The 19,019-nt window shown below is 36.6% G+C and overlaps 1 protein-coding gene across 4 annotated transcripts in view; it reads right to left on the bottom strand.

The window, feature by feature from the left end:
- SYT3 (synaptotagmin 3) overlaps window positions 1-19,019 on the bottom strand; it is a 135,418-nt gene that overhangs the window by 68,252 nt on the left and 48,147 nt on the right. For all 4 annotated transcript variants that reach the window (XM_072425952.1, XM_072425948.1, XM_072425951.1 and 1 more), the window contains exons 2-4: window positions 13,607-13,827; window positions 12,330-12,452; window positions 11,160-11,320 (exon numbers count right to left, since the gene is read on the bottom strand). In XM_072425952.1, the coding sequence (XP_072282053.1) occupies window positions 11,160-11,298 (139 nt within the window). In that variant the 5' untranslated portion in view covers window positions 11,299-11,320; window positions 12,330-12,452; window positions 13,607-13,827. The remainder of the gene's footprint in view (window positions 1-11,159; window positions 11,321-12,329; window positions 12,453-13,606; window positions 13,828-19,019) is intronic.

The raw sequence follows: 19,019 nt of genomic DNA, 5'->3' as shown, positions 1-19,019 counted from the left end.
TTATGATTACACCCCTGGGAAGGACCAGGATCAGGCATTTATGTAGGGAAGATGGTTTAAACATGATTTCAAGCACACTCATGGAATTACCAGCTTGTGAAGTTTTTTTAGAAAGGTCTACATTTTTCTCTGTGATCACCATCATTAAAATGGTCCCCATTCTCCCCTACCATGACAACTAAGATTTTCTTTAGTAGAAGTCTTGAGTCATACTCATTATACATGTATAATACCAAAAACTATGGAAGGCTGGCAACTATGGTGCCACTATCCTGTTTGTTGTTTCTCTGTAGGGATATATGAAGAATGCAGTCTAGAAAGTTCAATTCACAGTGGGTTCCTATCTGTCACTGTTTTGCTGGAATATTATGCCCCCTGGCAACAAACACTGCAAAATCGATGTACTGGAGATATATACACACTCCTCTACTTTAAACATAACATTCAAACCCTAATTATTCATACAGTTCATGCGCATTCCCTAAAGCCTAAGGATTGGAACCCTTATGAAACACTATTTCTAATCCGAGCACAGAGCTGAGCGCAAAGATACAAATTACACCATTACTACAGAAACTAGTAATAAAGATAGTTCTACCCCTGCATGGTTTCCTCCTTCTATAACAAAATGGAAAATGTAATTATGTTTTTAATTATTTTTTTTTTCTTTTATGACATATTTTACTCCAAGAATAAGGTCTGATCATTACTCTTTAGTGAATATTTAATATCTTAAATTAGGATGCTGCACAGCAAGCTTTCTGTATCCCGGCTCTTATTCTGCTTCTTACGACATTTGCTTAGATGTGAATGCAGACATGCATTATTTATGAAAACGTTTGCATTCAGCTACTGAGAAAGACAAAGAACATGGGATAGTGATTAGCGGTTTGGAAGTGACAATATACCTCTACAAATGATAACAAAGATCATCATGTTGAAATTTGGGCAATACTTTGCTTAAAGTGAAATCCACTTTAGTTAGGAATACAAAAAGAAACCTCTGCATCACAACTTTTATACTGCAAGTATATTGGTAAATCATTTTAGGTTCCAACATACTTCTGCATTGTAAAAACAGGGCAAACCATTTTAATATTTTTTAGTGACATGAATGACTCAGTATTAGTAGACGAATATTAAATTCAAAGATTTCTGGAATGCCTTGAACACAGCATACAGATGTCTCCTAATCTCGACTCCCCCTTTCCTGGCTGCCATGGCTGCATGAAAGAAACAAAATCATGCCAAAGTTGAGCCGAGCATTTGAAAATTACAAAGTCACAACTAAAAGCATCCTGTACCTGTTCACTACCGGATAATATATGATTCCAACATTAGGAATTTAGAAAGCGCATGTATGTGGAAATTAGCTGAGCATGATTATGAGAAAGTAAGGGCTTTTGTCAAGTCATTGGTAGGTTTTGTTCCCCTCCCAACCCCAGATACATACTGAACTTCCAATATGTAAGGATTTCATGTAGTCAAATGTAAAAACAAAATTTACTTTCGGCAAAAGTCACAAGTTTGTTGGAGCAGTGGAAGAGACATGGGCTAGCTTGCTGGTGGGTGCCTTCCTCTGTTAAAATTTTCAGATGGAACAAATCCATTGAATACCTCTATCAGGTTATAATTAAAGTAAAACCTTTTAACATCAACATAGCAGCTTGGATCGGTCCCTCTCAATACACTCTTCCTTGCTAAATGGAGTACATCAGTATAAATATAGGTATTTTTTAGAAGACTTTTTATATGTACTTTACTAAGCCAAGTTGTGATCCTATTATGTGTTGCTTTGGGATGTGTTGCAAATCATGTGTTTCTATAAGCTTCAGTAATAGAGCTATATAAAGTCCCATGGTACTGTACAGCCAAATGTATCCAATATGGAAAAACATACAAATATATCCACTTTAATCTTTTTGTTGGGGTAAAGTGTAGACAGAAAACAAAAAAACATATTTTTTTTGGGGGGGAGGTTGGGGGAATTGTTGTCACCAAAACAAAAGGTGATATAACATCATCCAATTGGAGCAAATGTTCAGTGAAAAATGTGTATGTGATCGTAATTACCCCCACTCTCGGGACATTTGCTCTTCCTGTGGCACCTGCAGAAGTGAAGACACATTTCTCCAACAAACAACAATATTCTACCACTACCTTGAAGTAAATAAAAAAAAAATTGCCTAAATATACACTTCAACGTTTATGTGTTGCAAAGGATGCCTATATTTGTTAGGCCTGTGTTTAATCTTTTAACCTGTTCTGTGGACCTAGTGGATCTGTACGCAATGTGCATACTTTCTTTTTTTGGCAAGCAGCCAAATTTCTTTTAGATCAATCACAATCTAAAAAAATCCATACTTATATTGGGAAAATAAAACAACATATGGCCCATCCCTTTTGCTCTCATTTCAAGTGATGCAAAAGTACAAAATATTCAAAAGTAGTATTTTCTGTAGCTAGTGCAGTGATATGTTGTTTTACCATCTGTTGTGGTTATCGTTATTAAACTGTAAGACTCCTTCTCAATGCTTGCTGGTATAAATGTTGGCTCTTGAGCAATGAAGCATCCCGGAGGAAGGCAGCTGAGCAGCAAGGCTAAATATGAAGCTGGCTTTAGCTTTTGGACATGCAAAAAGGCCACTGCTGATTCCAGCGTTCAGAGGAAACATCATTGGTAACTGAATTCAGCTTATATTAAAGTGTACTGTAAAGTTTGTGAAGTTATTTCATTTTGTGTCTGCCCAATTATTATGAGGTATATATGGTCTATTGTATTCCAGCAGCTGGAAATTTAATTTGTTAATTATAATACTACAAGCAAAAAGCAATCAGATCTTGGTTAGCTCGTATTGCTTATTCACATTTTTTTTTTTACATTTGCGCCTTTTTTGTGGTGCTGCCCCGGCAGCTCTTTGCCTTTGTACCTGGTAAATAATTCAGCGCCTTTAGACAGTGACTTTCCTCCACTCTATTTGTAACAAACAGGTTACATGCACGCTCTATTGATTTCCCGTCTCGGGCTGCTCGTCTCCGCTTTCTGCCAGATTCTACAACTAAAATCTCTGTGCAAATGTCAACACTATCCTAAATGCAATACAAGCTCACAAAAGGCGGCCAGGTGTTTATTCTAGGAATGGAAGAGGTCAGAGGGCTCCACTTGCCAAACACCAGCAACCAATGTTTCTAGCTGCTTCCTGGAGAGATGACTGAAAGTGATGTACTTGGGCTGGCTAAAGAAGAAGCATTTTTAAATACTTTGTTTAATGAAAAATGACAATATTTCAAATGAAATGTTTTTTATAAATCTAAAAACCAAGATGTTTTACGATGCAGTCTAACAGACCCTAGATGTGATAACTGCATTTTGTTCATGCTAAATATGTTTTCTGGAAATACTGAAAAAACGCCTGTTGATCCTTTCCAAAATATTGTGTTTTTGTAACTTCCTGCGGACTGAATTTGAATCTCAAAACAAAGTTAAGGGGTGAGGTGTTGTCACAAGTTCTAATTTTCTACTAGTGCAAGGGTGCCAAACCTACGGTCTGTGGGCCACATCTGGCCCCTGGAGCTGCCAGACTTCCAGACAGCTTTGTCGATGCAGCTGTCATTACCCCCATGTATAAACCTTCATATCCTCCTAATGTAAATCTTTCAGGGGATACAGGGAACCCTGAGAGCTGATACTAAACCAAATTTCAGCCCCCTAAACATAACAAGTTGCCAGATTGAGTTTGCATGTTAGGGATCCTCGGGGACCACTTCCATGGCAACGAGCATTAGGATACTGTCAGTTCACTCAGTGCTGTGATGCCCCAAATATATCATTTCTCATTCGCAAAGCTGCATTCAGGTGCGGTTACCCCTTCCTTACCCTTCCCTTTCTGTAAGAAGAGGGAAATGCAAACTGCAAGTGGAAGACTCTTTTGGCTAACTCCCCCTAAAATGTCATCACTATGGCGCCATGACATGGTACAAAAATCTATACCTGTCATACTGTGCCACCCTGTTACACATATCTAGCCACTTACCTTCTGTGAACCCCAATTTCCCTTTTGTGAACCCCAATTTGCCTGTTACCAGTAGAGAAAAGGAAATGTAGGATAAGTGGGGGATTCTTGTGGCTACCCCTCCCCCACTTAAAATTTTTATCACACCTATCATACCTTGGTGCCCTGTCAAATTTTATCACACCTATCATACCTTGGTGCCGTCACATATACAGTAAATGTCCGCTTATGTTTTTGAGCCCCAATTTCTCCTGCTGTAGGTATTTTTTTTAAATGTAGGATAAGTAGAGGATTCTTGTGGCTAACTCCCCCTAAAATTTTATTGCTGTGATGTCATGAATGACCGGCCAGCACTGTATGATAGCTTTAGTTTTGAATATTTTATTATAAAATAAGCATCATATGGTGAGTGTAGAAATTCTTGATTTGTCATTTCTTTTTTTGGTGCATGTACGTTATGGTAACTAAAATTATTTCATTTCTTTCATTTAAATTAAAACTATTCTAGTTTTAATCTTACATCTTTAACGTTTGTTTGCATTGTGGCCCGTGAGTTTCATCTTAATGCCAACAGCTGCCCCAGATGAAAAAAGTTGGGCACCACTGTACTAGTGTATTCAAAAATAAAACAAACAATAAATCATGGCTTTTAGATATATGGTTATTCTTTTTTTTTTATTTAGCTGAGCCTGATTTCCTGTCTGAAAAAAGTCTCCCAGCAAACCTAAATGTCCCACTTTTAAAAACCCTTACTCAAGCTGCATTTTTTAAGTGAGCTACTGCACTATGGAAAAGTGAGAACAAAAATCAATAAAAATATTTATTCTAATTTTTAGTCAACAGGTGAATCTCTTGCCTTTTTTCACACTTTCCATGTCCACACTTTCTAGACCAGCGGTCGCCAACCAGTGGTCCGCTGACAAAATTTTGGGGGCCAGGGGGTGGCACCGGCCAGAGCCGCAGACTGAATCGCAAGCTAAGGAAAGTGGGCATGTTGCGTCTCTCTCAGGCCTGCATTGGGAGAGTGGGCGGGTTCTGGCATCAAAGTTTCTTCCCCTTTGAGTGACACCCGGCTCCCTGCGCATGCACCGTCCGGAGCTGGTAAATTTAGCGCTCCATGGGTCCGAAAACGTTGGCGACCACTGTTCTAGTCTATCCTTATCTGCTGTTTATGGAGCTATGTGGCTCGGGCTACAGAAATACAACTAAATGATGTAGAATAATGAATTATCTATCTCTTCTTGCTTTTCCCCAATGTTCTGTTTGGGATTCCATCCAGACAGCAAGCATCTGCTTTTGTGAATACATGTTTCTATATATATATATATATATATATATATATATATAAATATATATATATATATATATATATATATATATATATTCTGTAAATAAATATATATATATATATATATAGTGAGAAGTGCAAAGCTGGGTCTGGATCTGGAGATGGTCTAAGGGTGTGTTCCTTAATTTTACCTGGAAAAGAGGACAAAAGGCCTAGATAAAGCTGCCTAGATAAAGATAAACTTTATGTCCGATCCAGGTCCCCGGTGTTTTAGATGGTATACTTGGGCCAAACACTTCATCCCTCTTCCAAGCCAAGAATTGTGAGTGACTAGGAAGCATCTGGCTAATGATGATAAAAGAGAGCATGTATTTCAGACTAAAGAGGATTTGGAGTCTGAGGTCAGGTGGCTCAGGGAGGACCACACAAATTTTTTTTAAGTTATTCTAAAGAGTGTCAGAAAGCTATGAGGCTAAATGTATGTTATTTCTGACGAACGGCAATGATATTGATCCCAGGGAGGGAAAACCCTGCATGTTTTTTTAGTTAATGTGATGGAGATTAATAAACACACAGAACTCCCTGAAATCCCAACTGGAGCCAGGCATACCTCTTAGACAGAGTCAGAGAGATAGAGAAACAGTGTGTTTCAATCTACTATCAATCCATTCGCCCATTCAGAATATTCTCAGTCCTGTTTTTGCCAATAGTGATAGGAGAAAATCAATTAAAATGATTGAAATGGTTGGACACGGTAAAAAAAGCTGAAGCAGATGCTTATGATGGCTGCCAAATTCTAAAGAACAAATGTATTATTAATATATTATAAAGGCAAAGAGATGAAAAAACCCTGTTAGCAAGCTATGATTTGGTAAATTAGAGTTTCAGAGATCAGTCTTATTTTCCCCGATAGCAAGTAATGTAAGTCGTTCTGATCTTTTAGATAAAGCTGAGACATGGGGCAGTAAAGTGAATCTTCACTGGTTGCATTGTCATAATATGTACCATGGGGTATTGCTTGATAAACAGAGATAGTCCGTACACCACAGGTAGCCGAGGAAGTTATGACAGCAATGGGATTGGAATTCCCACACACTAAAACAAAGACAGCCTGTTTTTCCATTCAGTTCTGGCCACTATAACAAAACAGACTAATGATTAGAACAAAAATCTAGTCTTTAGGAAAAGCTGGATTGTATCACTATTTGTAATGTATTAAAACCTTGTTATTATGAGTACATGAGGCAGTTGCTCATGGGGCAGGTATATTTACTATTAATATTGGTACTAAAGAACACATTTTGATTTATAAAACCCTGTCACTTTGCAAACAGAATATAGTAATAGCATCTCCTGAAATCCTAGCCTCTGACCCAATTCTAATTTTGGAGTTTTAATTGATCTTTCTAACATCCCCTTCAATTGCTGTTCTCTTCTGAATCATTGCAAAATACCTCAGCCAATCACAAAACCTCAAACACTGTCGCCGTGATGTAGGGATGTCATTAATTTCCCCCTATTAGCTGCAAAATTAACCTTATTATTACTATTATTAATAATAATAATAATAATAATAATAAACAGAATTTTTAAAGCACCAACATATTACACAGCACTTTACGTGAAACAAGGGTTGCAAATTACAGACAGATACAGACAGTGACACAGGAGGAGGAGAGGACCCTGCCCTAAAGAGCTTACAATCTACGAGGTGGGGGAAGTAACATACAATAGGAGGGGGAAACCCTATGTTGAATTAACAAAGATATAATGTTTTGTGAAAACAAAGCCTTTTAATAGGATGCTTTAGATGACCTGATCAGGGAATACAACTTGGAAAATTGTGTTGGTTGAATTGAGGAATAAATCAATGGGAAATGTACTTGCAAGTATACCCTGCTTTTGAACCTTCTATACAGAAAAATACAATGTACTAGGCAATGTTTTTAGGACAGTAGAAGACTAAACTAAAATAATCTTCAATAAGAACTAAAGAAACATGAAAAGGAGAGTTGAAGTAGATCAGCATCCCAACTGCACATTTTGAAAACAGAAGGTGAAACTACGGATTCTGGGAAATGCATCAGGTAAAAGAGTACTTAATAACTGCTGCAACTAGTTCTAACCACTGATGTGGCACTTTAGTAATTTTACAATTTAAAAAGATGCTGATCATTGATACAGAGAAGGTTAGTCTATGCACATTTCACTGTAGAGAATTACTTCAAATTTCAGGGCAAATCTTTTCCACTATCAGACTGTATGGACTTTTTTCTTGTCATAACTGACCCTAGAATGACAGTTCTCAAAGACTTCCTTTGCAAAGTTTACACAGAACCAATCCACAGTTATACCAAACCACTTATGCTTAGTTGTACTGCTTTGTACCAAAGAAGATATATAAATATCTAATATATATCTATAAATATAGATATATAAACCATAATGCACTGTGGCAAGCAGAAAACATAACAGTATATCAGAGCAAGCACCTCATACCAAGCGTCAAGCATGGTAACGAAGAGGTGATGATTTGGCCTTTTTCTTATTAGCCACAGAAATCTGGGCACTTTGTTCAAACTATTTTTTTTTTACACAGCATCCTAGACAAAGACAAAGCACTGGCAACATAGTTTTGGACCAGTAGGGCCTGGAATAGATTTCTCCAAAGTCATTTGCTATTTGCTAGCAAATGTTTTAAATCCTGGACCAGATCCATTCCAGGTTGGTGGATCACCCAGTTTCACTGATGAAAGTATATCCTCTCCAGCTTTGGAGAGCTTTCATAAATCAGGCCCATGCTGGGTTTTCCACTTGTGTTGGATATAGGTATATTTAGTGCTGACAAATGCAAGCATAAAATGCTCAACCTATCCCTCACTGGTAGGTATTATGTTTGCTTAATGTTCAGTTAACATTTGTCTTTGTTTCAAAAAGTTTTAAACATAACATTTGTTGGGAAGCTCTTTTGAAGCATATGAGAGGCAAACTTTGCTTGTAAGTTAATGTATTTAGTAGGGCTAATGTCAAATTACTGTTACTTGCAAGGTGAGCTGAGTAGTGCTGGACAAACACCAATGCAAAAACATTTTTAAAAATGGATTAAGAGGGCATATTTGACAGCATACAGTTCGTTAAAATGAATTCAAAGGGATATTTAAAAGGACACCTGGTTTTCATTCTTTTCCAGGTAAATACCAGACCTTTTACTAGGCATGGAACCTGGCTGTCCTTTGTATGGAGATGCAGTGTATGAGATGAATGGGTGCCGGTACCAGGGAATGCACAAATCAGCATTGCAGATAACTGCAATATAGTATTGGAACTCAGCTAATGGTGCAATCAAATCTCCAAAAGTAACACGGGAGTGAAGTCAGAGGCAAACACATCATGCCCCAAATGTCCGCACATCATGCCCCAAATGTTCAATACATAATTCTCATATTTGACATGCTTGCACATTTATGATATTGTACAGATTCAAAGGTCAACTAGAAGCAGTCAGAATTACTTGCTGCTCAATTCTTAATTGTATACAATTTTCTATTTTAAACTTTCCTTGACATTTTCATATTGGCTACAAGTTTATCAAGCTTAAGGTGCGATTAACCTCCCTAAATGCCAAGGGCGTCATACTTGTGAAAAGCTTCAGTCTGTTCAACTGTGCAGTGCAGGGGAAAAAATATGAAAAAAATTAACCTTAATATTAAATGAGCTGGCGGATAATTTATAGGTCTGAGGTGCCGCAAGAATATAAAATTAGACATAGGTCAATATGTCATCTCTTGACATATTACTCCATGTGTTATTAGTTGTGTGTGGGCAGTAAGCTACTGCAGGGGGAAACTATAGAACAGGGATTCAGCAATTAAATGGAAATTTACTCAGATTCACTGTAAAAATATGTTTCAAGAACTAAATAACAGTGTTTTCGCAGTAAATTACCACAAAATGTAATCATTTACACTAAAAGATCTAAGGAGAATCACAAAATCAGACCATTTTACCTACTTTTTTACACCCTTTGGATTCTAAGGTATATTTTACAAAGCTTCCTGACCCAACTCTAAACATTACTAAGACTGAAAATTATAATGACACTTTCCTTTCTCTTTTTTGTTATTACTCCCCTTGCCTTACTTATTTACATTTTTTGACCACTAAAGTAAAGTGAACCTTATTTCCACTAATGGGTAATAACGTGATCCAACCTCTCTCAAAGGACAGTGCTAGATGCCTCTCAATTGCCCCAATGTTATTACATGGGAAAGAATCCATAGCCCTGTGCAAGCTCCAACAAGTCAGTTTATATTTCACACAGGCTTTCCTTAATCGCAGTGGTTAAATGGAGCAGTGCTACAGACAGAAAAAAATAAGTACTTCATGCAAATAGGGTAGTGAAAGGAATGTTTTTTGCTTTAGCCTGTATTGGCATTAAACATATAAATGTTAAAATGATAAAAATGTTGACCATATACAGAATTGATGGGGCCCACTGAAAATGTTTCAGGCTCATCCAGGGAAAAGCTACATTTACATAAATACTTATAATGACAAGAAAACACAGAAGAAAATCAATTTTTTTCTCATACCAAAATATATACTGGTATTTCACTTCAGGCACCCAAACAAAGAAGTGAGGGAGAAAAGTAACACAAACAGTATTTAAATAAACATGGTGCTGGTCCCTGCATAAGCAAAGCAAAAGTTATCTTTAAATACATAGATATTTCCACAAACAAATACAGCTTTCATGGCCATTACTAGGCAAAATTATGTCACATAGTACAACATGAACAAATCATTTGGAAATTTGGAAAACACAAGTGAATAAACTCTTCACTTCAGAATGAAATATTAATTTGATTTTTATGTTTATGTTAGATTATGTTGGTATGCTTTAGTGTGACTTATGGTGTCCTTTTGGAAAATTATCATATCATAAATTTCTTTTGAGTTTACCTTTACAGAAATGGAAGTAATTTGTTCAGCACAAATCATTGAGATTTTGGCTAATTTAGTAAAATATCAGTTGTTCATCCAGTCGAAACTTTGGTAAACAGAATTCTGTGTCCCACAAAAATGCAGACAATGTTCACATTTTCTGCCAATACATAAGGTTTAAACCAATGACCTAAATAGAGCAAAGGTGAATAGCTAATCAGGGTGGCTTGTAAGACAAACTCTGCATCTGTCTGCCATGGAAGAACCTAGCCAGCTCATGGCTCTTTTGAACCCTCAACTGAATAAAGAAACAATCATCTTACAGTCTAAACCCACAGTGGCATTTACTAGGCAGGACTGGGAAAATCAGAATCTAGTGACAGACTATTCGGTGTCCCCATACCAGATTAAGGACTAGTGCAAGGAATATTGGAGGTACTTGTAAAGACCTCTGTCTTTTTGTCATATGACTGAAAGGTTTATACCAGTTGGTTTTGTAGTGGATGAAGAGAATATATAACATAGTTTTTTTTTGTTTTAAAGTCTTACAACTCCCAATGAGCAATTCTGGGGTGCCATTCATGTAATATGGCAACTCAAGCAGTGGCTACCACACCCTAATGCCAGTCCTAAAATGTCTGCCTATGTAATGAGAAAGTATGATCACCCTAAGTTCTTATACAGTATAATTACAGACCACACATAGTAACAAGGTTTTTAAAACACTGGTGCACATTGGTATGATTATTAAAAATGCTGGTCCTATTCACATGTATATCTGCATCACTTTAAAAGGAACATATCCCAAATGTTCAAGCACATAAGTTTCTACAATGATGTGGTCTCGGTCTACTGCATGGTACGTTTGTGTAAAACATGGGCACACACACAGAATAATGATAGGCCGAACTTACCAGTATTTGGATATATCCCTTGGTTTCTCTGTAGTTCATAGAACTCCAGACATTTTTCATCCTGTTCAATCTTATAGCACAGCTCTCTCATTAGCATCGTTGTGGTGCGACAAAAATCCTCTTCATAATCCCCAGACATCTCGCAATACCATCTCCCAGCACTAGGAACAAAACAGAGGAACTTTGACTTCAACATTTAAGATAAAAACTTAGAATCATTACTACAAATGAATAAATCCTTAAACAGAAGCGTCCTCTTCTTTTTAACATGTCATAGCTATCAGTGTAGGTAGCATGCACAGACTTAACATAAAACCTTACATTTGGGTGGACACAGCCAATAAATTCTTTTGGATGTTTGGTTTGGAGACCAGATATATATATATCTTAATCATCACTGTTTCAGGTCAAGGTTATGTTTAATGCATACTTTAAAAAGAAAATGATTGATTTTCTGAAATGTACTGTTTTTTCCATATCTATTCAAAGTTTGGTTTGGTTTTGGTTTTATTGCAACTTTTTTTTCTATTCTTTAAGTAACATGTATTTAGAATATGCAGTGGACTTTACATTTGCTGGCCTAATTGCTTGAAAATATTTGATGCTTTTACAATAAAAAGTAGAGATTTTACCATCAACATTTGAAAACCAAAGAAACTCACTTGACTTGATTCAACTGAGTTGTTAATGTACATGCTAGACCACACTTTATATTTAATATTCATTTCTATAGGTCAGTATTTGCCTTCTCCATCTGGAATTACTCAATGTGGATGTAGATGGCAAATACCAGAAAACTACTGGTGAATGTAGAGAAATCTCAGCACAGAAAAGCGTTATTTTTTATAACTATGACCAATGGGAACATAGCAGGCTTTGTTCATACCAGAGTTTAAATATCTGTATAACAGAAGAAGCCATGACTATGAAGTTCGCCAAGCATTGGCCATTTCTGCAAAGAAATATCACTGTAATGAAGGTATTCCCTTGAACACACTCCTGATTGTTTTGGATATCTATGTTGTGTTTTGTTTGATGTGTTGGACCTCCCTTGCACTTTTTGATTCTATCCACCAGCACCAATGCTTCCTTCCAGGCACAATTTTTTAAAAATAACTTAAGGCAGACTGGGTCACTTTACCTTTTCCCCAACAGTTATCTAGAACAAACCTGTATTAGAAAAAGCTGGGGAGATGTCGGTTTTCTCCCGCCATTCAAATGATGAGATTCAGCAGCTTGGTAGCCCTGCCCTCCACACGGTCCTGCGTCTCAAAGAATTGATTTTTCTACAGCCTAAAAAATGAAAACACAGGACATAAAATAACGAGTTTACTGGTTACCATATAAACTTTTGTAAACATTATTTGCATCTAAAGTCAACAATATTACAATCTATCTCTTGGATTGTAGGCTCTTTGGCCAGGGTATCTCCTCCACCTGTGTCATTGCTTGTATCTGTCTGTCATTTGCAACTCTTATTTATTGTACAGCGCTGCATAATATGTTGGTGCTTTAAAATACAGCATAATAATAATTTAAAAAGAAATAATTAGATTAATATCCCTAGTTTTAAGGAATAAAGCTCTCCCTGTTTGTGGTGTTTTCCATGGCATCTTAAAGCTATGGCATTTAAAAGAAATACCAGCTGTCTGTGTTTTACCAATGAAATTAGTTTTTAGGTATGGAGGCACATATACCTATCAGTTTGAACCACTGCAATTTCCATAACTATTCGCAACATGGAATCAGGAGGTATCCTGTGCTTGGTTTGTGTACAAAATGTGCCTAGAAATTTACTTATGTGACTTGCTCATGGATGATCTAAGATGTCTACACTAAAATGTAAATAAAATTGTTGGCATCCCATTTCCCAATCCCAAAGGAAATCCCATTTTCAGTGACAAAAATTGAAGTTTAAATCATTCTTAAAGAAGGCAAACTCTGCAACTCACCTCCCTAGAACAGTAAAAATAGATAATTCCATTGTTGCCAATGTTATCCTACTTTGTGACCCACTCATTTAAAATAGGCATTTAAGCTAGAAATTCCTACTTTATTGACAGCATACTTTTAATGCACCTATTCATAAAGATTTACAACCTCAGAGACTGTCCCTTTATAACAAGTCAGTAGTGAAAGGCCTTTCAAGTTTTTCCATCTTTGTAACTGACAGCTTATTAAATCTGTAAGGTGCAATACGCACTGAAATAAATGGTTCTTTTCTACATTTTCCCCTCTTTCTAACAAATGTCTCTCCCAATGTAATTATCACACTTTTGTAGAAAGAAAACTAGTTTAGTGCTATGTGCCCTTTAAACAATCTCACAACAGAGTGGATTCCTCACAGCTGCATTTAATAACGGCAGCCATGAACACAAGAGAATTGTGCAAATAAATGATGTTGTTGACAGAAAAATACATCACATCCTACTTACTCTGCCGCTCACCTTTTTTGAAACTTTCACATCATTTTTAGGCTCCTGTCGTCTTGTCGTAGTAGCTTCTTTGAACTGAGAAACATGCCAGTGGCTTTGTAGTCTTCTCATGAGATCTTTCCGACTTCCAAGCCTTTTGGCAAATGATTGGAATCGGCACATTGACTGATGGGTGGCCAAGATTTACAATGTTAAAATGGTGTTCCCTTGCAGCCAATCCCTGAAGAGTCAAGCTGCAAAAGAGATAAAAAAATGACTGTTCTCTGTTGAATGCGGAAATCCAAACAAACAATAGAATAAGCATTCATTGGGATAAACATTTCTACTTTACGGTATCTGAGATTTGACAATTTGGAAGGATAATTGTGGTAGTTCTGACAAAATGTGTCTATTCTGGAACAAAACTGACAGAAGCTCCTATACAATGTATCCTTTCATTATCCCTTATTTCTAAGCACCAGTTTTAAAAAAAGAAACTTGTATTTCAGTAAAGACATAGATTTAACTATATCTTATAGGGAAAGTATTGTGACATTTCATTGAGCACAGTTGTCAAATGTGTTGTCCTTAAAGTAAAACTCCAAGCTATGCTCCTCAGGCTAAAATAAAGGACTATATTAAAAAGCAAAAAAGCAGGGTGTCATGGCCTGTCCCCTAAGGAGGTGTGACTGCAACCATATTCATTCACAGCTCATTGAACAAACAGAGTCATTGAAGTTACCAGCAGTAAGGACTGCCCAGCCTTTTGAAACGTTAAACTGATTCCTGGTAAGTTAATAAACTATTTTAAGGTGAAAAATGTAAATTGAGTAGATTCACTTTAAGATCATTACAAAGGACAAGGGGAACTCTTTGCATCTGGAGGAAAATAAGTTTAAGTTCTAGATAAGGAAGGGATTCTTCACAGTAAGGTCTGAGAAAATGTGGAATCAGCTCCCTCAGGAAGTAGTTTCAGCAACTTAAGAAAAAGATAGATGCTTTTCTAGAAGCACAGAATATAACTGGGTATTAAGGCTTTAAAGTAAAAATAACAGTGATTGTTGATACAGGGAACATCCGATTGCCTCATGGAATCAGGTAGGATTTTTTTTTCCCGTTGAAGCAAATTGTACCAGAGTTTTTTTTTGCCTTCCTCTGGACCAACTATGTCCTATAGGGTTTTATATCTGGAATATAATTATTTCCCTAGTGGTTGAACTTGATGGACTTATGTCTTTTTTCAACCTGACTTACTATGTAACTATGTAAATGTAAAATGCAAGGTGCTTAGTGTGCATGTATACTTTCTCTCTCATTCTCAGCATAAGTAAGTTACCTGGCAAGTTTCAGATTGCCAGATGACCTCATCCTGCATTAGTAGAACAGGGTAATAAACACTGTAGGATATGGCACAAGGACTGGGTGGGGGCTATTTGACACATAAAGGTAAAGGGCAAAGACTGGAAATACATTTTTGTAACATTATGGGCACCTCTTGGGTTCAGTTATGCTTTTAAAGAAAGTTTTCTTTGAACTTTATTGTGCTGATTGTTGGATGTTCAGAGTATATCTGAACTATAAAAAAAAACAACTGTATATAATGCAGCTTAGGAGGGAACCAGTCTTTAGTTCAGTTATATTTTTTTTCTTCTATCAGCTGCATGGTTATGTGCATGTTTCAGTATTGCAGGGTATACAATGACTAAAGTCTATAATGACTATCTGTATTTCAATGCAATCAGTCTCTCTGACCAACTGCTCAGTTAAAAGCACAGCCTCATCAAGATATAGGGAAGTTTGAGTTTCATCAATCAGATTTGACAGAAAGGTTTGTACTGGGAGAAAGGAGTGGAAGGCATAAGCAAACCCATGTATTTAAGAGACCCTGTCACCAAACCATTTATTTAAACAAAAATTTTCCTGTAAGTATATACTTTATGTGAATGTCACATATTTTATGCATATTATTTGCCTGAAAAGACCTCCCTAGTCCAGATATCTTAAGGCTCTGAGCCAGCTTCTGGGCGATGCTATGCTATCTTAGATGTGATTTCAGCAGCCCCAGAAAAGTATAAGCTGTCACTTAAGTGACAACCTATATATTTTTTTTTATTTTACCACCAGAAATTACATAAAAAGTTTATGTAGGGCATAGAAAGGAGAGGTGGAGGAGCTTAGGCTGGTAATCTCAAATCAAGAGATGGCAAACACCAAGAAGGAATGCTTAAATACTCAGTTTTTTGTTTATATGCAATTTTTTAAAGTTGGCTTTAGGTTTAAAAAGCTATACTTATGAATAGTACAAAGTTAGACATCGTGTGACTATGTCAGTCTTAGTTTTAGTGACTTTTGATTTAGACACTATTTGCCTTTTTTAAATGCAGCAACAATATTTATCTGTCTTTTCAGGTTTCCAAATGCATGCAGACATTCTCTGTACAGGCAGTTACTCCTCTCTAGAATAAACACAGCAGTGGCATCATTAAACCTGCTAAGGACTGCTTGTAAATTATGGACATCCTGTATGGACCTAGGTCCATTACATAGTTTGGTGTCATCTACAAACACAGAAATGGTACTTTTAATCCTAAACTCTATATCATTTATAAAGATGTTAAACAGTAAAGGTCCCAACACTGAACCCTGGGGTACACCACTAATAACCTTAGACATTCAGAGTATAAATCATTAATTACAACTCTCTGAATGCGATCTTTAAGCCAGTTCTCTATCCATTTACAGGTTGACTTTTCTAAACCTATTGACCCTAACTTGCGTATTCACTGTCTGTGGGGTACTGTGTCAAATGCTTTAGCAAAGTCCAAGTACACAATATCAACTGCTACACCACTGTCTACCTGTTTACTTACTCCCTCATAAAAAGAGAGTAAATTTGTTTGACATCTTCGGTCTTTCTTAAATCCATTCTGACTACCACGTATTATATTATTTTCTAGCAGAAACTCCTCTATGTGGTTCTTTATTAAACTCTCTAGGACATTTCCAACTATGGTCTTTATATTTTCCGGTTTGTAGTTACTTGGTAGTGACTCTGTTCCCTTTCTGAAGATAGGAACTACACTGGCCTTACGCCAATCCATTGGTACCATGCCAGTGAATAAAGAGTCTCTAAAAATTAAAATCAATGGCTTTCAAATAACTGTGCTCAGCTCTTTGAGGACATGTGGATGTAATCCATGAGGTCATAGTGCTTTGTCAACCCTAATTTTGCCCAACTTTTTCTCAATCATATCAATTTTGAGCCATTGTGGCTCATTTAAGTCAGTGGCATTGCTAATAGCAATTGCTATTAGCAATTTGGGCTTCAGCTCTGCCATTTTTCTTTGTGTACACATTTGGCAACCTAAAGAGGTGCTAAACTCAAAATCCACCAAAACACAAAAAATACACTTACCTTCAACTGGTCTCTTTTATCCGGTCCCGCGTTGTCCCAGCATCCATCTTCGGGCTGGCGCTCCGCCAGCTTCACTTTTTCTTCCTACGTCACCCAACCCAGGGATCAGGTGACGTAGTTTGGAAAAAACTTGACGATCTAACTGCGCATGCATGAGATCGGCAATATTTTTCACTTTCACAAAAAAGCACATGCCCAAGAGGTTAAAAAAAGGGTGTTGCATCCCATAAAAAACAAACAACAGAATTTTTACTTTACATTAAAGGGTTGTCTACCCTTTTATGTAAAGTGAAAATTCTGAGTTTAGGTACGCTTTATTTATTTTGAAAGCCTGTCAGTTTCATGCATTAACATGCTTGCAGTAAAACAATGTAAAACCTTACATGCTTACTCATTCCAGGTAAGCAATTTACAAAGTTTAATGGTCAGATGATTACCACTGAAGCCACAAAACAAGTTTTTTTTTAAAAAGAGATAAAGCTGGCAGCTTCTGTAAAATACAGAGAGCCTTCCACTGTCAAGCCCTCTTCTAAAATGTCTGACTGTCTGAATATAATACTGATACAATGACTTTCTAAAACATTGGCTAAATACATACATTACTGACAAGAATATAGCATGTTCAGTAAGGGCAGACTCAGTATTTTCTCCCAGAACATATTTTAAAGATCAGAAAAGAAACATGAGAGCTGCAGCTGTTAAATTTTTAAGATGGTAAATCAAGAACTGTCATATTCTTCCACATATCAGGTATTGGGAATAAAATTATATTTCTATTCCATTTCTAAAACGGGATAATGTTTCGATGAAAGAGAAATTGTTTTAGCCAAGAATTATTATTTACTAATATGACCTAATGTTAAAGATTTTTATTTTTTTACTTCCTAAAAGTATCCTATCTTTGGGATACAATTCTACAGATCTTTAGGTTATTTATACTCCCAAGCCAGAACAAAGCAGAACCTGAGCATGCCGCTAAAGTGGTTCATGTGAGAATGCTCAAAAAACAATTCCTAAATGTACATTTTTGTTAAAATGGTACTGGCAAAACACTCACAAACAAAGGCTTTGGTGATCATAAACAATAATTGAGAAGTTATAGTGGACATCCAGAGGAGGCACACAGAGCTGATTGAACATTTTAGTGATTTACATTCTGCCCTCTCTCAAAATGATCAACATGTATTATAAAATCACCATTAGTTACAATACCTAAAAACACAGCATATACAACATTTACTAAAAAAATATAGCGATATGACTGATTAGTCCAGAAGGAACAGGGACAAAGCCCTCATCAATCCACAAAGTCGAAACACGTGTTCAATATTTCAAACACATATAAAATACCATGACGACTGCAACAGCTGCACCATGGTATCCAGGATATCAGAAACATACAATGCACAACTATTAGTTTCTGGTCACTACATAAAATTATTCTGTGATCCCTTTATGTTCTGAAAAAGGCCAGGCCGGGTTTTGCTATTGTCTAGCAAAATATAGCACTCTTTTCATGGGGCAAACCTTCCACCTAGTATTCAGAAACATGCAAAACTGCCAGCTGTGAGTGATTACCCTCCCTAGCCGTCTAATTCCGTGCAAATTTCTATGCAAAAAGCGGTACAATTTTTTGCATGGAAATGTATTTTTCATTGTAAGCTATAATTCTTAGGCATAACTCACCGATATTTATTAAATTGAATACATTTAATAATAAACTAATGGCACACATATTACCCTTAGCCCTAAAACAAAATGTTTGCGCTGTTTAAATGTTTTAAACATTTATGTGTGCTAAGAAAACAGCATATTTTTAAATCACTTATTTTTTTCCTGTTGGCAAGAGTTAACCGAGTTCAACTCCTCTACATAGGGGCCTATATAAAAGCTTCCGATGCCTGATCGGAGAAGCCGCTCGCGGGTTAATCCCGCGACTATCTTGGGAATGACCGCGCGCGAAGCCGTCGGACTAGATTTTCCCATAAAAGTCACGAGCACACACACGCTCTTTTGTTTGCTTCTTATGTA

Source organism: Pyxicephalus adspersus, chromosome 11, assembly GCF_032062135.1.
Source record: "Pyxicephalus adspersus chromosome 11, UCB_Pads_2.0, whole genome shotgun sequence".
In the NCBI taxonomy this organism is placed as follows: domain Eukaryota; kingdom Metazoa; phylum Chordata; class Amphibia; order Anura; family Pyxicephalidae; genus Pyxicephalus; species Pyxicephalus adspersus.
Note: the sequence above shows the minus strand (reverse complement) of the source record. Positions and strands in the feature narration are given on the sequence as shown.